The following is a 21,293-nucleotide window of genomic DNA, read 5'->3' as shown; positions in this document are numbered from 1 at the left end:
GTTGAAAAGGAAAAAACTCACATAAGTAACTTTTAATTGAAAACCTAATTAAAACCAAAAGTACTGCTCCAAAAATTTAAGAGTTTAAAAATATGTTTTAAGTCTTTTTCTTATCATAAATTAAAAACATTTCCAATTTGTGAATTGAGAGCAATTTGATTTCTTGCCAACTCGATCAATCATATTAACAAAAAAAGATCATCAATTAATTATTGTTGTATATATGTAGGGTATGTTTTGAAATAATATTTTTTGCTGAGAAAACATAGTATACATGGTAGTAATGTAAAATATTTTTATATCGTTAACCAATTAGAAATTATATATATATATATATATATATATATATATATATATATATATATATATATATATATGATAATTTTATTGAATTTTATGATAATTATTATAAAAATAATTTTTAACATATTTTTTATTTATTAATTAGCACTGTAAAAAACTTTCATAATGTAATTACATAAATTTTAAACTCTTAAACTTATTAGTTGACAAGAAATTTAAAAATATAATTTATTAAGAAAAGTTATATGCAATTGTCAATTGTCTTATGGGACACTTAAATAATGTGATATATAATGGACTTCCAATATTGTTACATGATCTGCTAATATTGTTATTTAATAAAAAAACACTAAAATAAAATAAAAACCAAATGTACTTTAATTAAAAAAACTCATTAAAATGACAAAAATAACTCCCTATAAAGTTTATAAGTAGTAAAAGAGTATTTAAGTCAATATTTTATTACATAAATCTTAACATCATATAGTGTGCCTGTCGGCAGCAATACTCACTAATATTTCATTACTTTCCCTACTTCAACCAATGATCCCGTTTGGGATGGTTTTTGGTTATGAGTTTGGAAAATTTTAAATTAATTAGTTTTTAGTTTTAAAATTTTAATTTTAGTTTTATTTCTTGAATTTTAAGTTTTAAAATTAATTTTAAAAGTTTTTATCCTATTAAAATTAGTCATTTAAGAGTGTTTTTAACAGCAAATCAGTTGTATTTATAAATAGTCCTCCACAGTAGCTTCAATATCACAGTTTTTTTCCATTGAAAATAACTGCATTTCTCTGTTTCCATATTGCCCAGAGCACTGCCATCCACAACGACCACCAAACTTGCCTTGCTTTTACTCCTTTTATGGTCCCAACGTGTTGCCAAAAATGATTCTGAATATCCCCAGGCAAAACTCTAATATCACCACCCCAAAGGTGACATCTACTCCATATTTCATGTGCAAACCTACACTCGAAAAAAATGTTCTCTGTTGATTCAGGTTCTTAATTACAAAACACCGTTGCAGTTGGAAGGATATTTCACTTGTATAGGTTGTCTTTTGTTTGAATCCTGTTAAGCCCCACCTTCCATACGAAGCCATGCACCTTTGACGGAACTTGAGTTCTCCATACTTCACAATAATAATGTCAATGATAACGGTGGTGCTCATAATAGTAGCGGAAAGGACTATGTCAAATGGAGTGTGTTTTTTTAAAACTAAAAATTAAATATATAAAACATTTTTTGTTGATTTTGAAACAATTATAAAAGTGTTTTAAAATGAGTTAAAAATTATTTCAACGACATTTTTATAAAAACACATTTTATTTTCAATATTGTATTTTAAAATAAAAAAATTCACAACTACCCAAGCCGACCCTTAATTAATAATGTTAAAATGGTTCAATATTTTTTCTTTCATGTTATTATAAATCGGTCATCTAACTTAGTTGGTTAAACAAAAATGTGTGAGTTGTTGTAAATTATCTAACACTATTTTCAATTTTCACAGGTAAAAAAAAGCTATTACAAATCAATAAAGTTTCTTCTAAGTGACCTATCTTTCTATCTCAAACATTCTTACATTATGTCAGTTATTTTTTTATATAATTAAAATTTCTTTCACATGCATTAATTAATTTAGTTCCAAAAATTTTATGAGTAGCATGCATAGCTTTAAAAATAGGATCTGACATATTGTCGATCTAATCAAGATACTGGATAGATAAGTTATTAGTTGGACCAGTGTGTCAATAATTAAATTACATAGACCAATATAAGTAACATAAAATATATAAGTATACATGTACTAATTGAGTTATATATTTAATAATTAATCATGCACGACAGTTTGATGATAAGTTTGATTTACTAAACAATATTGAGGTCCTTGATTCAATTCTTAGTATACCATATTTTTTTGTATTTTCATTAAATAATATTTTTTTTAAAAAATAATTAATATTGATTTAACAGATTTAATTAAACCGACTCACTGATTCAATTAAAATAGGTTATTGATTCAATCATAAAACTGGTTGGATCAGACTTGATCAATGACATGATTGATCTAGCAAAAGACTTAACTAGACCACTAGTTCTCAATTGGTTTGATTTTTAAACGGTTTTTCTTAAAATGAAGTACCAAAAGTGAATTTTTAATATTATATGAACTGAACTGAGGGTTTCTTTGATCTGAAATATTTACAGCACCTCAATGTTTCACACTCAACATAAGGGGAATTGAAAGCAAAATAATAATGCGCTGTCCAAAGCTTGGTCACCATTCCCACATGATATATACCACACACATCTCAATCTAATCAGTAGATTGGGCTATAAGAAGGCAAACAGTCGATCCGACCCATTTAAAGGATGAAGCAATAATATTAACTGGAAGAAACCCCCCTAAAAAAATGAAAAGAAAATGTTCTTATTAGGACAGTTCATTTCTGGATCAACATTGCTTTGTAACTTTCCTCCAATCATTTATAGCTTTAGATACAACTTGCTCAACTACTTGTGTATCCACAAGACGGGTATCTTCATTGCTCTCCTGGAACAACAACAAAGAATCCATTGGGTCAATGCCTCCACCCAAACATGGATTATATTCATAACATAGTCACCTGCATTTTATTTTATGTTTGAAATGTGTGTTTGTGTGCAAGTGTAGAGAGAATTTGTTATTACACGATCCAAGATTATTCGTGATCTTAATCAATCTTTATGTAATGAGTAATTAAGTATTTGTTATTAAATCAATTAGGACCATCCGTGTCGTTATTAAATCTTTGTCATAAATTTGAATATGTCACGTGAAGAATGATTAAGATCATTGATACATTTCGAGACTATATAATAATTTCTCGTGTGTTAAGTGAGTGTTTCACATCATTATTACTTACTTTGATTCCAAATGCTTCTAAACAAAAGCTCTCCACACAAGAAGCCCTAGCCTGGAGCACCACAAGACCAAGCCTTTCAAAGGCTTCCAATATAAACGCCAACAACCCCTGGCAACTCCTTTGACTCAACACCTTGATCAGATACCCCTCCTCTTGTTGTTCCACTTTAAGCTACAAAAGCATTAATAGTAGGCATAAAGTAATTACACAAAATTATATATGCGAAAGGGGTATGTATAATAGGACAAAATATTCCTTTCAATTGAATGATAAGTTAATTATTACTTATGTTATGTACGAATTCTTTGTGTATATCATACCATAGGCATTGGACCATACTCAATGTCTTTTTGAGTTGCAGCAACTGCTAATTGGTTCAATTCTTGCAACTTCTGCTTTAAACCACGTATGTACTTCGATGCATCTAATATCACAGAGGTTTTACGGCGCTGCAAAAACAAGCAAAATATTCCATCATATCTCAACGCAGGAACTTTAATATATAAATTCTCTTACAATATTATATTAAGGGAGAAAAAAATCACGAGAGAAGATAGCATAATTTATCTCGATCACATAATAATATAAGTAGAATAAAGGATTCATATCAAGTTTAGTGGTAATTCTATATATTCAAATATGAATATTAAGTGGAGAAAGCTTTGACTAGAAGGGATGAAGTATATAAGATAATTAAAGGGAGAAATTAAAGAGAGATGTTTCAGAGTAATTAATCACCGCATGGGAGTTAGTGATAGAACGAAGCTGTTGTATGCTCCTATACACTGCTGTTCTCTTGTGAACCCTGGAAACCATTGTCTCTCTTTCTCTCTCACTATGAAGAGAAGAACTATATATAAAGAAATCCAAACAACAGGTTAGTGAAAAGGACGAGAACAAAGAATCTTGTTGGTCACATGTGAAATAGATATGGAGTTACCGTAGTAGGAAGTGTTTTAACTTTTTAACTTCTGGGGACAATCTTGTTTTTTTCCTCATGCTACTTTGATATATGCATGTAGGAGAATTTCTTAGGCTGGTATCACCTACTCCAGGTACATTTATAAATTAATCAATTAATAGTGTTACATGGAAACATCATACTTTGTGAGTTGTGACTGTTTTAATTAGGGCTTAACTTATACCAATGTTTGTGGGAATATTGTGTCAAGGATAGAAAAATAAGTATGTATATGTGAGACTGTACAAGTTAATTACATTAAGCATGCATTAAATACTATGCTTGTAGAAATGTGACTGTTGATTAAAATGTTGATGTTGTAGAGTTTTAGAATAACTCATAAAAATCAATGTCATTATAACATCAAGTGGTCCTGCCTTGGTCTTAGGAGACCACCATAGACACTAATTGCAGATAATATCCCACGATCTTCAAGTTGTTGCACACCCATTATTAAGAGCAACTCCATCTATCTTGTGAGCCTGATCAAATATAACTGCAATTTTATTCTTTTAGGTGTCGTGATGGGATTTTGTTCACCAATATTTTAATTGTGCCAACTAGTTTCCTCAAGTTTTCTCACATGTACAAGGCTCCTTCATCCCAATTCTATCTAATATTTAAAGTAGTTAGCTAAGTGGATAAATTGGACATGACATGATAGTAACTTAATTATCGTGTTAAATTTAATGCTTGTAAATAAATTAGTACTTTTATGGCAACAATGAATAACAAAAGAAATGACTTAAAACATTAGATATAGTATGGAGGGACATTATTGCAAATGAGAAAAAACTTTTTGGGCCCAACGATGACTAAAGATGTAATATATATAACAATAATAATAGAAAATATTTAAAAAAAATCTTGTTAAACCTCCAAAATATCTGAATGTAATTGGTCACCTATGTTTAAAAATAATTTTGTGTTTGAATGAATGTTTTTAAATTAATTTTAAATGAAATTAATGATGCAAAAATAATTTTGCTTAAAATTGATGTAATTTATATATAAATATTTTTATTGTAAAAATAAGTTAGTAGTAAATTTAAGAATATATTTTTTTTATCCATCGTAAAAAGTTAACCGAATTTGTTTCAATTCAATCAAAATAAAAAAAAATTAAGATAAAATTAAATATGTAATCATTTAACTCAAATCACATTAAGGAGATCAATAAATAATTAATCGGATGATATTAAACTTAATCTCTTTAAACATGATATTTAGTTTGAATTTTGTGTATAAAAATATATGATTAAAGTTTTTTTTCTTAAAAACAATTAATTTTTCGAAAAAAATTAATTTTTAACAAATCCAGCATATGAATTGGAAATATGCTCTTAGTTTCCTATGATGAAGATGGATAATATAGAAATAGACAATCTGCAAGCTGGTACAATTGTTTGCCGTGTCAAATAGGGCTTGGCTGTATCACACATATATAAGACAGATGAAGCGTGTGGGGTCAGTAAAAAGGGAGCAGTATATACGTTTGTGAAAACAAACGTTCTTCTGCATGGGAACGTGATAAACTGATGAAAGAGATTGTGATAAAAGGGTTAGATTACATGCTGGAAAGGAATCTCAATTGCTGATTGAGACACAAATCCGTAGTAGCAACTAGCGAAGCTAAGTGTCAAAAACATGTTACAGTTTTACGTGCCTTCTTTGGATGACTCCAAGTTTTTCTCACGGGGAAGGGATCCTCTCTCTCCGTTTCTCTTTCTCTCTCTGTTCTTGATTTGGCTTCTGCTACCAAGAAAAGTTAAATAACTTTTGTTTTTTTTTTTATTATTATATAGGTGTGTTGAGTAAGAAAAATCGATGCCATTTGTCTTCTTTTTTTTTCAGTTTCTCTCCAAACCTAAGAGTTAAAAAGGTTTCGAGATGTGTCGTGTTCATTATGTCGTTTTTTATTTGATTGTTGTGGAACGATCAAATTATAATGATAAAAAAAAGTAGCATTTTAGATTTTGTGCTGGCATTTTCTTATTTCTTGACAACAGTTTTCTTAAAAAAAATTTGAACAGGTATATGGAAAAATTAAATTAACCTATTTTTTGTCTTCACTAAAACTTTTAACTTTGGATTCCTATCAAAATCCTCAATTCCCTTTACCATTTTAGTTAAAACAAATACAATAAATTAATCTCAATACTGCAACCCTAGCCAGCTATACTGTTACTAGTATTATGTATGCTTAGGATATTTTCTTATTTAGTTTAGATCGATATAGAATAATGGAGGGAATGTGTAATGGAATGAATTAGGACAGAATTCAATAGAGAATTGGATGAAATAGAATGATATGTGTTATCATGTTATTATACAGATATTTTATAATACAATAGAGAAAAAAATTAATTTACTATTTTAATTAGAAGCAGTAATAACAAAATGTGAGAAAATTAATAAATAATAAAATATTTTCATCCCGATCTGAAATTAAAGAGGACGTGAGAGAAATTAAATAATAGTATTAGATGAAATGATATGAAATATATTCAGCACAAAATTTATTCTATTATATTTTAGGGGATTTAAGTTATGATAAGTAATGTCATATTTTTTTCATACACTTTATTAGTAATAAAATCTTGGCCAAAATTCTTAACAAGTCAATTATTTACAAATTGTGTTGCTTTGTTGTTTTTCATCACTTTAAATAAAGCATATTGAGTAGTAGCATTATTAAATTTTAATAATACAAATTAATTTATGATAAATGTTACAGTTGACTGAAAATTCCTATACTTGTGGTGATGTAATGTGGTATTGTGATTTTTTTTTCTCTCTTTCTCCTTGTACACTTTTTTTCACAATTACAATATAAAGGTTAATTCAAACCTATATATAATACTAGCAAAGTATTTTAAGAGAAATATTAGCAAAATATTGTTTTAAATATATTTTTTATTATTAACTTAAATTGATTGAAAATCTCTATATTTTATGAGTTTTGTTTTTTATTTGATAAATTTCACTCATAATTATATAATTTTTAATAAATTTTAACGAACAGATATATTTTTTTACTGCAACAATTTTAACTAAAATAATTAAGAATGTATTATAATGTATATTGCTAGCACTTCACTTATTTGAAACCTCTGAATGCATGTTGTAGTAATTTGACAAAACGGTGATATATATGTGTGTGAAGAAATAGCAATGCCACTATAAGTCTAGCTAATTACTTTGTACGTTTAATTGTCCTTAAGTAAATCCAATTTTGGTGGACAAGATAAATCAGTCATAGCTGTAAAGGTTTCCTTGACTGATCAAACCGTGACGGATTTTGATACCACGTACTACTCTTGAAGGCTAAGATTGAATATTTCATTAGCACCTTAAAATTGTATGCAACAACCGAATCCAGTGAAAAATGGACCAGGAAGTACCTCAGCGACGGTCTGGTCATTGGTGACATCAACTATTGACATCATTCGTAGGCAAGAAAAGCTGAAGAGATAGAAAAAAAAAAAAAGAAGGAAAATTAACATTCTAGTTCTATTTAATTAATTTGATAGTTTGCTGCTAAATTGGTAATTTATAGAGATTTTAATTAAGAATCTGTAATATCATAATTAATTAGGGAAAGCGCAGTGCTAACATAAGTCAGTCAAAATCTTCAACTTTTACTGATTTGAGGATAGATAGTATGTTTACAATTTTTCCTCCTTTCAATATCCAACATCATTTGCATGCTTTTGTTGCTTTGTTTTGTTTTAAAAAAAAAAATTGTAGCATGTGGACTTAAAATGTGTTTGAATTACCAAAAAAATGTTTATTTTTGGTAAAAAAAAAATTCCTTGAACACTCTTAAAGGATTAAAAAAATGTTTCTTTTCAATTTTAAGAATGTATATAAGACTTGAACACAAAATTATGCATATCCTTATTATATCATCAAGAGTTTTGGGAAACCAATTAGCCTGTGGGAAGGAATTTTTCTACAAGTTAAAATTAATTTCTACATTAACTAATTTGTGTCATGTTGCATGGTAACATTTTCCGCAAATCGGACCACTAATCAGAATTAAAACTTTTCACAACATGCATAATTAATAGATCCAACTATTTATCAAGTGCACTAGACCTTATTGTTGATTTGCAAATAAATGTTATCATGTAACGGCCACAATTGCATTGATCAATCATACATGTAGAGACTACCGAAACCTTAGTGTACGTACGTTGTGGCCAAATGATAGTCTTGTACAATTTAAAACAATGTTCTCTTTTAACTCAAACATATCCTATAATTTTCAACAATCCTCTCAATCATTATAAAGAAACTATTGTAAAGAAGCAAAGTAATTAAAAGAAACTAATAATTGTATAGAGAAACACTTTTGATGAGAAGGAACAAAAAGAACATGATAAGCAACCAACAAGATGTTAGGAAATCAAGAGAGATAATAAATACAAGAAAGATTTATACCCATAAGTAATTCGATATGTAGGTCGATCTCTGTCATCACACTTTTAAAAAAAAAGGAAAAGAGAGCTAGAGAACAGTTGATGCACATGTATGTACTAGAACGATCCAAACACAGATGACACATTTTGATGATCCATGTTTGAAGGGTAGTGTGGGGTTCAAACAGCGACAAATCCCAAGTGGTCCAGTACGTGGTGTGTACGCAAGAATCTATCTAGGGGCTTCATATTATGCCTCTGTTGCAGAAGCTAGCTTTTTTGGCTCAAACACTTGACCCATCCAATCATATATATATATAATCATATGCGACCAAGCGAATAACAGTTCTGTATTGCTGAAATATGCTCCACAGAATGGGAATTCGATCGTACTACACTGATATGAACTCATTAGTCATTACCCATTTGGCTTGTACGTAGCATGAACATGACCTGGGTTAGCTAGGGATTGGATGAGCTTGAGCATTTGGTATATATATCATTCGAGAAAAAATATTCTTACAAAATGTTTTTGGGCTATAGAATTTCTCTTATATTAAATGTGAGTTTTTTGTTGGAAATTTGAAGTCGATTTGTGATATGTGATATGAGTAAAATAATATATATAAGAAAAATAATTCTCACTTTTTGGAATAAGTTTTAGAATTTGAGACAAATTGATATTTTTGTAAGATATGAAAGTTAATCCTAATCATGATTGTTGGACTTATTAGGTTATTATAAACTATTGAAATATTCTCTCTAGTCTCAAATACAAGAAGAAAATAAACATTTTTTTTTGCATTAAATATGAGAAAATTTAAACTAATTTTATCTTATTTAATACTCTTATTTTAAAATATCATTCATTTAATTTAGGTGTTAGTTTTAATGATTTTTTCTTATTCTTGATACATAATTTTAATGAAAGATAAGTTAGAAAAAAATTACTTTTTAATTGAAATTGATGTGATTAACCAATTTTTTTAGTTAACATGACATTTTTTTTTCTTCATATATTTGAAACCGCTTCTTAAGCTAATTTTCAGGATTGATTTAAATTCAAGCTCAAATTGTATATAAGTTATGTAATATGAGGAGGAATCAAGTTACACAAAAATGTTACTCTCCATCTGATCATTCTTTTTCTTAAGATCTAATTATTGTAACGAGTGACTAATACTAATTATGAGATTTCAAGAAAATAAATGAAGATGAAAAGTTATTCTTGATTTAGTTTGATCCCTATATATATATATATATATAAGAAGGAATCAAATTATACCAGTATAACTTTGATTAATTATTATATTATTTTATAAATTTTAACTAGATAACATTTTCTTAAAACTTATCATTGGATTGAAAGTTCCTTTCATATAGGTCATGTATGCAAAATTTCATATCAATCCAAAATTATTTATTATCTTGTTCATATAGATTAAAATCGACGTAATATAAACATTTCAAGATGTACTAAAATATAGATTATTTAATTATTTTCTTGTTGTTGTTCAATTTTGACAAAATTTGACACAAACGATTTTGATAATATATAGATATAATTCAACGGTTAGATTAATAAAAATCATATTTTATATGAAGTTATAAAAATGGTGTAATAATTGTTAAAACTATACTAGTATAATTTAATATATATATATATATATATATATATATATATATATATATATATATATGAGAGGAATGTATCTTATATGAAAGTAAGATATATTTCTCTCATATGACATTAAATCTTAATCATCTATGTTTGATTATACAATTTAAATTTAATTATCTTGTTTCTATATAAGATAGATTTCTCTAATATATACATATTATTTTTAATTCATGAAAGTAAAAAAAAAAGTTATACAAATTTATTTACTTAAAGAGGTTATTCTTCTCTCTCAAGTAAAAATGGATTCTATTTCTAAATTCTCAAGAGTTATTGAGTTCATAACCAATTCAATTAAGCATCTTCATTGTTACCTACGATTTTTTAAGGACTGTAGGATTAACATTTCCAAGAATATATTATCTTCCTTAGTAGAATTATTTTTTATGTAGGAAGGAAAGGATTGGTGCTTCATGTGTCCCTTTTCATTTCTTTCAGATATCTAATTCCAACCAACTAGGGCAAATCATGAGTAAGTTATCTTACAAGAAAGGCAAAAGGTTACATGGTATGGGGGCAAAAAAAACAAACACACCAAGTAATAACCATCCATTCACACGAGTCGCCCGTTAATGATCACGACCAAACAGTCATATATAAATGCCCCCACATTCCTGCTCTTCGCCCTTCTGAGTCACTATATTACCAAATATATCTTTATCAGGCATATATAGAAAATTAAATCGTTATTCAATTTTAGGTATGAGTAAACTTCTGTAGTTTGTATAAACACATTTTTCGTTATTGCACTGTTGTTGTTTTTTTTTTTTCCTTTTGGCGTACTAATTAATAAATTAAATAGTATATGGTAAAATATGAGCTGGTGGTCAGAAATTTTACATGACAGAGACTAAACATAGGATATGACCCTTAATTAAAGTAGGATATTTAAAAGATAATACAACTAGATGCTTAATATGTGATGCTGGAACAAAAGTACTGCATGGATTAGCTGGGATAAAATTTATCAGTCAAAATTTTGTGGTGGCCTAGTTTAGAGATAAAGGACTTGGAACTATTTAATTAATTTGAACTTATTAGTTAAATGAGGTGGTAATTTCGTAAATTCTACAGCCGTTTGGTCTTCGCTCTTTTCTTAATTAATACTATAGTATAATAATTCAAGTTGTCTGTTTGCAAAGCGTGCTCGGACAACTTCTCTTCTAATTCAAATATTTGGTGGAAGGATTTATCCCTAATAGGCTAACAGAGAATACTTATCGTATACCACCACTCAATGTGTAACAAGAAAGGTTAGAAATGAGAAAATAAGTATGATTTTGAGATGATGTTTACATTTGTATTAATACTAGCCTGAAACACTATTCCCCTCTCTTGTACTAAGTTTCACTTATATAACAGGGATCTTTGTGTAGTTGAAATGGAAGAGTGGTATAATAATTAGTGTTTGGCATGAAGCTAGAGGAGGGATCCTTTTGTGTCTGACAAGAGGGGTTGTTGGTAGATCTTGTAAGTGTTTTGGGTTCTTTCTCTTTACAAAGAGGTTCCGAATAAATAAGATTAGAAAATAAAGTTAGTTAGGTGATTAACAAGGAAAAAATTGGAGAAAAGGATTGCGGATTGGATCCATATTAATAAAAACTAATATTTTTACAATGTTAAGTAATAAAAAAGCATTATATATATATATATATATATATATATATATATATATATATATATATATATATATATATATATATATATATTAAAAAATAACGAGAACTAAGATTAGCTATAACAACCCAACCACGTTGGTGGCCAATGCATAAGTTGACTACAACCTAGCAAACCTCTACTAATTCAATTTCTGAATCATGAATTAAGCAAACATTAATATATCAATTAATAAATCCATTTTTTTAAAGAACATTCTACCAAAATTTCCAAGATAACTCCCCTAAAGTATAGACATCTCAAAATAATATTAACACCTATGGTGCGAAGGAAACATCATTCAGCCAAAATACAACAATTCCCAGAGACCAAACGGATCCAAAACTACAAAAGCCCACTAAACAATGTAAGAAATTTAATACAGGACTTTGGTATTTATATATATATATATATTAGGAAACATATCAAGTTAGTTTTAAAATGTAAGAAAAAAAAATATCAATAACTAATTTTTACTATACATGATGAATGATTAAAATTAAAATATAAAAGCCACAAGAATTTTTTAAAAGGTCGTGTCATTTGTTAAAACAATAATATATCTTTAACCTATTTTTAATCTTAACTATCTCAACATAGTTATATGAAACTTCACTGATCGCAAAATAAAGTAATAGCTTTTTCTTACTATGTATATTCACAACTAGACTTTATAATATATTAATATCTCATCATAATATGTTTTTTCTACGTCAAGGTTACATGTCAATTGTGAGGCTTCTGTACATCGAATTAGTTATAGCTTCACCCTAAGCTAGCTATGGTTTGTTTTACCAATAATATTATGAAATGTGAGATTAACGTCATTGTTGAGGCTGCTATTTTCTCCTTTTGGAATGTGATTTGCAAATTGCATGCATGTGTTAACAGCCAGTTTATACTTTTGCCATACCCTTAGTAAGGCAAAACCGTGTGCAAACCACTTTGCTAAACGTGGTGCTAGACAACAGCATTAGAACGTAGTTTGGGAGATTTCCCCAGTTGATCGAAATTAATTAATAAATTGTTTTACAATGTACTACTTAAACAAAGTTTAAGTAACTAAAATTATAAGAGGAACCCCATTGTTTTATATATATATATATATATATATATATATATATATATATATATATATATATATATATATATATATATATATATATAAAGAGGTAAAGGGGTGCGGATAAGAGAAAAAGAGGAAAGGTAGCTCAAGACCATTCAATTCAATAGAGAAACATGCATGGGCCTTGTTATTCTCACACCCTATTTATTTTTATTATTTTTACAAAAATATTCTAGACGGAATAACACTTTTAATTTTGTTGTTTAGTAAGTTAAGACAGGGATTGTAAATTGACAATACACAATGGAGTATAATATATTATGGAAACAAATTTTCTTGGGGGTAGTAAGTTGAGCTGGGAATGTGCTTTTTCAATACACAATGAAAATAATTATTTTGAAACTCAACTTTAGATCCATAATTATTATTTAAGAGATTTATTTCAGTCTGAATTTTCGTCCACCTAAAAAAATGTCTCACAACGAGTGAAACTCAATTTTTAAGAACAAGTTTAGTAAAAATGTCTCGCATATTAATTACAAAAATATATTTTTTTAAATAAAAAATTTGTAAAAAAGTAAAATAAAACTAAATAAATAAGTTGAGTTTAAGAAAAATAATTTTTTATGTCTAAACATCAGACAATCTAGATCCCACACAGTTGATTCACACATGTTTAATTGATAAAGAATTTTTTAAAAAAATGTATAAAGAATCAATATCAAATTATAAGTATTAAAGAGATCGGAGGTGAAAAAATAATATAATTTTTTTTAAAAGGGTTGATATTTGAAAGTTTAAAATTTTAATCCAAAATAAAATGTTAATAAAAATTAACTAAAAGCTCTAACATATATATATATATATATATATTTTTTTACATATATGATCAGCCTAATAATTTTTTTTCTCCAAATATCAAAATGTTTGCAGGTAAGAGTAATCAAGGTTCTTTCTCGCAAGTTCCACATAATGTCATTCATATGACGAATCTTCAAACTAATAGTATTGTACATGTTTTCTAAATAATGATGTCAAGTTAATATTCTTTCCTATCCAAGACTATCGATCACAATATTGTGAATATCATATATATCGTTTTTAAGTAACCATTTAATAAGAAAATAGTCATAGAGACATACAAATAGTTATATATACAGGATTTTACTATAGTGGTGAAAACACAATTAAAGTAACAATGTTAAGAATAACAATCACAGCATAATTCATATAAGGGTGACTCATGGCAATCATCATGTTTGCGTCATATACTCATTAATGGGGTTGAGGCGAGGAAGGACACATTTGAGTTATGAACGATCATTTCTTCTACACATACAGGTGAGATTCTTGTTGGAAAACCATTTGTTGATAAATTTTATGGTCCCATACTCCCATTCTCATACACGGGTGTTTATTTTTTCATAATGATAGGTAACTAATACTACTACAATAAATGTCACAAAATAGGATACAGTCTTAAAGTATGAGATCAACATATATTTTAGTCAAAAATGACATGCATATTTTGCCCCACCACTTGAATATAGCCCTTGATTCAAGGGAAGAGAGATAATACCACCGAGAGGAAATATTTGTAAATTAAATAATACTAATATTATAGTTTTAACTATAAAAAGAAATCAAAATTAAAGTTCCATTCAATGTTGTAGTTGTATATGAAAAAATAGGTTTAAATATGTTTTAATTTTAATTCTTTAAATTTAGAGTAAATTTTTTTTTATGTTTTAAATTCTGTAAATTGAAAAAAAGTATGTTTTCGACTTTAGTCATTCTATCCAAATGTCATGTACCTAAACGTCGTACGTCAGAATGAATATATATTGAAAGAAAAATAAATATATGTTATAGTGTGTGATGATAAGAATGCAAACTTAAAATATATCGTGATTGTCGACTATAAACTAAGGTGTGAAAAAAATAATACAAAAAGGCTAAAAGGCTAAAGGGTTGATAAAAATATATATTATTTTTGTTAATTAATTAAGTTTTTAGTTTTTCTTTTAGAATTTTTTTTAATCTCTCATTTTTTTTTTACTTTTAGTTCTTCATTAAGTTTCCTCTGCATTTTTAGTTTCTCTAAAATATTTTTTATTTTTAATTTCTGATTTTTTTTATTGTTTAAAATGCGTTCCAAATACAAAATTTGGTATTAATGAAAACACGGTCATATCATTTTTCTAATTAACATGACCTTAGGGAAAAGTTTAAAAATTTATGATATAATTTCGAGAGTCTTGTTGAATCCTAGTTAATAATAAATAATGTATTTTCAAAAATAATGTTAGCATTTCTCTTAATGAAAATATCATGCACACATATATAAAAATTCTTTCTTTTTAAACGACTGAAAATAAGATATTCTCTCCAACAATACGTAGAATATCAATTAAGGACAACTCCTCTCCAACAAATATTGTTCTATTCACGTAACTAATTTAAAATAATGAACGTTAAATGTAGATTTTTTTTTTTTGTCAATCAGGAAATGAAGATCTTATGGGCCAATTTGCAATTTTTATGGCTGAAATCTAACAAGGTAAACGTAATCAAGGATGGCCACTTTAAGAATCATACCATGGTCATGGATGGAATTGACCATAAATATTTGGAATTTTAAAAAGATATAACATTCATTATCGTCATGTTCATGCATGAAAGCAAGCATCAGTTGCGTTGCCTTAAAAAGATATAAAATTCATTCATTTCGGTTAGGTGGGATAGTTATTCCCTTTAATATCAATAACCTAAAAAAGTAAAAATAATTAATTAAATTGAAAACATCTTAATTTTTGTCAATAGTTCTATCTGTCGGGATGGTTTTTCACTTCACAAAAGCAAAAAAACAATTAATTAAGTTCCCAGTTAATTAAAATGTATAAATTAATTAATTGAATTAATATTTAAAAAGAAGACAAACTACTAAATATAAGCAAATAACATTTATTCATTTTTTCTTGATTTCCCGTGTGTTTTGTGGCTTTAAGATCAGTTTCCCTTTCTAGGTGCTTAGGGGAGTATTTTGAAGGTTAGCCTAGACTAATCATCTAAAATTCTATCATTTAGTGTCACAATTATTTGTTTTCATATGATTAAATTAGTATTTTAATTAAATTAACAAGCCCTTCAATGAAATGTGCCTTTTTTCCAAAATATTTTTTTTTTTGTTTTTTGTGAGAAAAAATAAGGTAATTCATGCCTTTTTGTTAATTATGGTATATGTAATATGCATGATTATGATTCAAGCTCAATTGATGTATGTGGCTCGGAAGATATGTGGCCAGAGCCTGAACTTTTTCCTTGGACGGTACGAAATATTTGAAGATCACTACACAAATCAATGCATGGATATATGTACATACTTTTCTTCTATTATCTCTAATAATGATTTTAGATTGCGATTATAATCACTGTTACAAGAAATTGTAGCTGATACTGCTGCAGCATGTGGTTGCAATATGGTTACGTAAACCTTTAACAATGTATTTAATTGGATATTAATTAAGAGAAGTGATAACAACGTATTACTCTCTAAGACTCTAATATACTCTTCTAAATACTCATTTTACAAATTTTAAATTTTTGTGAATTTTACTTCTCATTTAATATATAAGTCTTTCTCAATTTTATAATTTTTAATAAATTTTAATGAATAATAAAATATGTGTTAAAAAGAATATATTAAAAATATATTGTTAATATATTTCTTTTAATTAATATAAAAATATTGTTACCTATTTAAATATTTTTTATATCTCTAATTTTTAAAGCATCTCACTACTCATGCTTTATGGTATAAAAAATTGAAGGAAGTATAAATCTTTATGGATTTTTTCTTTTCTTTTTTACTATAGAGATGCATGTAATTTTTTTTATCAACAAACTACTTATATCATTAAGAAGGGTATGACCAACTTTTATCACTTACTATAATTGATTACTAATATTAAATGAACTGTTATCCCTTAATCTTTTATAGCCAACTTTTACATTCACCTGCCAGCACAATGATCATGACTAAATCAAAGAAAAAGAACGTGTATGCATTCCAGCTTTTTTAACAGAGAGACTCGTTTTCACTTAGGGTGTAGGTAAATTTTGAAACGTCTTCACAATATTTAAGCCGTTGAAGATATAGCAACCTTGTTGTCCTTTTTCGTACCACAAATCGATGACAGCACTACATAACCAAGAAATCATATCATCTTTATTTGATATTAATATTAATAAAGATCAATAGTGAACTTGCACCGTACGCGTGCCTCTCCTTCGGCCTATATTTCTAGCTAATTAATTACAATTTAGATGGTCTTACATACTTTTCTAATTAATACACTAATAGGTGTTCATTTGAGCATGGGTATTGATATTTAGATATTCTTATACATCAAATAATCCATTAAAATCCACTACATATTTCTCTTCATCTCTTTTTTTTATCACTTCATATCATCATTTATTATACTTATATTTTTTTCCTATGTCTTTCTCTAGGTGTCATATAACTAGTCATGTGTGTCCATTATATTATATTATTTTTTTTGTTTTTTACTTAATTTTGAGCATGACTCAAGTAATAAAATATACAAGTACGGGATTAGTATAGAAGCTATTTTGGAGTATTGGTTACATGGTGTCTAAATAATAAAATAAAACATGTACCCTATAGTTTATATGAGTAAAACTTGCGAGTCCTAACATGTAGAACAAAAGCCAAAAAGGTACCAAAGAAACAAAGGGAACCCCATATGATGAAAGTGTCTCTGTAGCATTCCATGCCCATGCATTTCCCATGTTCATGATGCCCTCCCTTATGGTAAACAAAAGCAGCCAAGTAGCCAAACAAAAAAGACCCCACTGGAATGTTGGCCACCACCACATTATGGTTCACAGAGAAATTCTTGGTTCCAAATAGCTCTGTGGTGGTGGACACAGAAATTGAAGTGATTGCTCCAGTACAAACTCCAATTATGGCAGTGCCAACATAGAGGGCAAGGTTAGTATTGTGGAGTAGTAAGAAAAATGACCCTGCAGTTGGAGCCATTAATGCTACCATAGAAGCTGGTCTTGATATTGTACACTTACCCCTGCATATACACACCCCATACCATGAAAAAAAATCAATAAAAGTAGAAGGGTAATTTAATAGCATGTTGGTTTTCATTTATGTAGATCAACTAACGCATTTATAGCCATTATCTGAAGTTAAACAAATATTAATTAGTACTCTTACCACATTGATTAACAAACTAAAAAACATATTTTTATTGATATATGTAAAATTATATTATTATAATTTTTATGTTTTTCTATAATTTTTATAATAAATATATCTTTTTAATTTTTTAACCAATATACATTATTTTTTAAAATTCTTTGAAGTATATGATAAAGTAAATATACTGGGTAATGGTTGGTGTTAGATAGGAATTGAATAGCATAGAAGGTAGAAGAAAAAGGTGTCATTTACCTGTAAAAGTAGTCCACTATAGATGGCATGAGACGGCCGAAGAACCCAAAAGAAGAAGACAAAGACACCAATGATGAAGTTCTAGAGTAACCTCGGGATTCAGCAATTTGTCCCAAGTTGTTCAGAAATACTAAACCAAGTGTTGCACCGAATAAATAGACAAAGAAATATAACCAGAAATCTATTCTTCTCAGCATCAATTTCACTCCTATTTCTTCTCTTATACCAATACCAACTTCTTGATTAACTTCTCTGCTATCTTCACCCTCTTTAACCTCATTCTCTATCCTGCCTTCATCATCATGACTCTCCTCTGAAGTAAAATGATATACTCTTTGTTTTTCTCTATTTTTGTGCCATGACCCTACTAGTGCATTGATCTTCATGGAAAGTGGAACTAATAGAGGGAATAAAAGGGACACTAACATGCCAATAAGGCTACCAAGTGGAGATATTTTGCTTGACACAAATTCCAAGCTGCTCATCACAGCATATATTCCAGTGGCAATTGTAATCACAAACATAACAACAAATCCAACACTCATAATGTGCTTAGGCCTTGTTGTGACAGCTTCAATTTCTCTAACCACAGGAGCTGCTATTAGGGCAACTATCAAAGGCAAGAATGAGTTCAGAAAGAGAAATGTTTTAGCCTTTTTGTGTAAAGAAACAGCATCAACAATGCTGGTGAAAATCTTAGCACTCAACCCTTGGTAACTAGTAGTTAACCCTACAGCAACTTGGCGATGATCGGATGAGAAGTTCCTTATTGTGATCACATAGCAAACAGTGTTGATCCAGCAAATGCTGTTCCCTGCTAGAACAGTTAGCAAGAACACATGCCAATAGGAGAGAGAGGAGATTTGGTTTGATATGAAGAGATATTGAACACCATAACCAATTAATCCAAGAGTTGAACCAATCATGAGGACAAGCCAAAGGGGGAGGTGAAAAGCAGCCATGCCAGAAAAGAAACCAAAGAGTTTGCCTGCATCTGAGGCAAAAGCAAGGTTGTTGAGCTGAAACTGGGACATGGAGAGGAGCTGCTTCAGCTGGGAGGAGTAAGCAGGGAAATTGGTGTTTGTTCCATTTATGGATTGGAGCCAAATGATGCCAACAAGGCTTAGCCATTGAAAAGCAGTTGAAGTACGCATGGTGAAGAAGAATTGCTGGTGAGAAAATTTGAAATTGCACCTCTTAACTCACAAGAAGGGATGGGGTATGGATCTTATATGTTATAGAGGTTAAAGAGGTGATGGAAGTATATAATAACATACTCTCTTAATAAACACACTTTTATTATTGATCAAAACACTTGTAAATTACAACATTTTACAAGTTTCACGGTTTTATTTTTAACATATAATTTGATGACGTCTTATCATATATAATTCAAATTAATATTTAATGATGCTTTAATAGAATCCTAATATATCATAATAAAAATATAGTTTAAGTTTATTTTTAGTATTTCTACAATTAAATAATTATGTCAAAAAAATGATACAGTGGAGAAAATAATGCTCCATAAGATTAGCTTAAAAGTTACATAAAATAGTTAATTTACTTCAATAAAACTAGTTGTTAAAATAGTTAAAAAGTATAAAATGATAAAAAAAATTAAATCATGATTTATTTTAAAAAAAATAATAAGAAAAATAAATAAATATATTAAAAATAAAAGTAAAAAAATATATAAAAAGTTAGAAACTAAAAGTTAGTGTTTTAAAAAATATTAATTCAAGTAGTATTTCATAAAACGTGAGAAACGGTTAAAAAATTATTTTAAAAAATTTGTTTATCGAACAATCAAATAAGTTTTTTGACCCTTAAAAAAGTTAAAAATTAATTGAAATGACTTGTTTAACATAGTCTTAATTACATTTTTTCCAAATTCAAATTATTCCCTTATATTCCAAATTCACTAATGTTTTAGCATTCAAAAAAATTTCACATTGACTTCAACAATGAGATATTAAAGCTTTTTTTCAATTTTCTCCTCTAATAAATACTATTTTTGAAAAACTTAATAATACATTTATTAAAATTAAGAAAAAGAGCAAGAATATTCAGTAAAATTGACTCTTATAAATATTAGGGTCTTGCTAACGAGATATTATTAGTTAGTTTAAAATTACTTTATTTATTATTTCGACTAATAATTATGTGACACATACATAACTTAATATTTTAAATTTCTTAAATCAAGAAATAGCACAATAATTCTTGTTAGATAAGTACTTAATATATCTTTAATTTAATAAATATATCTATGATTGTCCACATGTCATATGATTATTGATTGGATTTATGGATGACATGATGATCTTGTATTACCTAATAATTTCTCCTTGGTAACTAGTTCTCCTAAGAGAAAATAAAAAATAAAAAATTATTTAATGTATAGATCATATGAGAGTATAAAAAAATTTATAAATAGTTGAAAAAACTTTGCAATATAAATATGTTTTTTTAGTCTTTTAACCTATATCTTAAGACACTAGTTTGCATTTACCTTTTTGTCTTGAAACAACACAAATATTTTAAGATGGAGGGAGTACTTGTTTTTCTTAATTGAAAAAACTTTAAAATTTATTCATTTTGGAATGAAGGGATTTGGATGGTATTTTATCATAATTCAAAATAGCATTTAATGACGATTTATCATAATTCAAATTACATCTTAATTTATTAGAATTCAAATAAATCATAATAAGAATAGATTGTGTTTTTTTTTTAGTATTTTGACATAAGGTTATTAAGTAAAAAATTTAAAAGATAAAATAATACATTAGAATTTTATTT

At 27.8% G+C, this 21,293-nt stretch overlaps 2 protein-coding genes across 2 annotated transcripts; both read right to left on the bottom strand.

Moving 5' to 3' along the window:
• Positions 1 to 2,455: 2,455 nt before the first annotated feature.
• Positions 2,456 to 4,081, bottom strand: LOC114397004. The gene is made up of 4 exons (XM_028359151.1): positions 3,951 to 4,081; positions 3,533 to 3,661; positions 3,213 to 3,383; positions 2,456 to 2,860 (listed from the first exon to the last, which is right to left on the bottom strand). Exons 1-4 carry the CDS (start codon positions 4,026 to 4,028, stop codon positions 2,762 to 2,764), a joined length of 477 nt encoding a protein of 158 aa, XP_028214952.1. The 5' UTR covers positions 4,029 to 4,081; the 3' UTR covers positions 2,456 to 2,761.
• A 13,516-nt stretch (positions 4,082 to 17,597) lies between these two features.
• On the bottom strand, positions 17,598 to 19,755 carry LOC114396998 (protein NUCLEAR FUSION DEFECTIVE 4-like). The gene is made up of 2 exons (XM_028359144.1): positions 18,489 to 19,755; positions 17,598 to 18,105 (listed from the first exon to the last, which is right to left on the bottom strand). Exons 1-2 carry the CDS (start codon positions 19,640 to 19,642, stop codon positions 17,682 to 17,684), a joined length of 1,578 nt encoding a protein of 525 aa, XP_028214945.1. The 5' UTR covers positions 19,643 to 19,755; the 3' UTR covers positions 17,598 to 17,681.
• Between the last annotated feature and the right edge of the window lie 1,538 nt (positions 19,756 to 21,293).

Source organism: Glycine soja, chromosome 2, assembly GCF_004193775.1.
Source record: "Glycine soja cultivar W05 chromosome 2, ASM419377v2, whole genome shotgun sequence".
In the NCBI taxonomy this organism is placed as follows: Eukaryota; Viridiplantae; Streptophyta; class Magnoliopsida; order Fabales; family Fabaceae; genus Glycine; species Glycine soja.
Note: the sequence above shows the minus strand (reverse complement) of the source record. Positions and strands in the feature narration are given on the sequence as shown.

What these genes read in the sequence shown, in the direction of transcription:
- LOC114397004 (XM_028359151.1), bottom strand. Translation starts at nt 4,028, where the DNA reads ATGGTTTCCAGGGTTCACAAGAGAACAGCAGTGTATAGGAGCATACAA. An exon ending in CTATCACTAACTCCCATGCG is followed by an intron (nt 3,662 to 3,950) that starts GTGATTAATTAC and finishes TTGTTTTTGCAG; the next exon opens with CGCCGTAAAACCTCTGTGAT. An exon ending in TAGAAGCATTTGGAATCAAA is followed by an intron (nt 2,861 to 3,212) that starts GTAAGTAATAAT and finishes TTGTTGTTCCAG; the next exon opens with GAGAGCAATGAAGATACCCG.
- LOC114396998 (XM_028359144.1), bottom strand. Translation starts at nt 19,642, where the DNA reads ATGCGTACTTCAACTGCTTTTCAATGGCTAAGCCTTGTTGGCATCATT. An exon ending in ATAGTGGACTACTTTTACAG is followed by an intron (nt 18,106 to 18,488) that starts GTAAATGACACC and finishes GTGTATATGCAG; the next exon opens with GGGTAAGTGTACAATATCAA.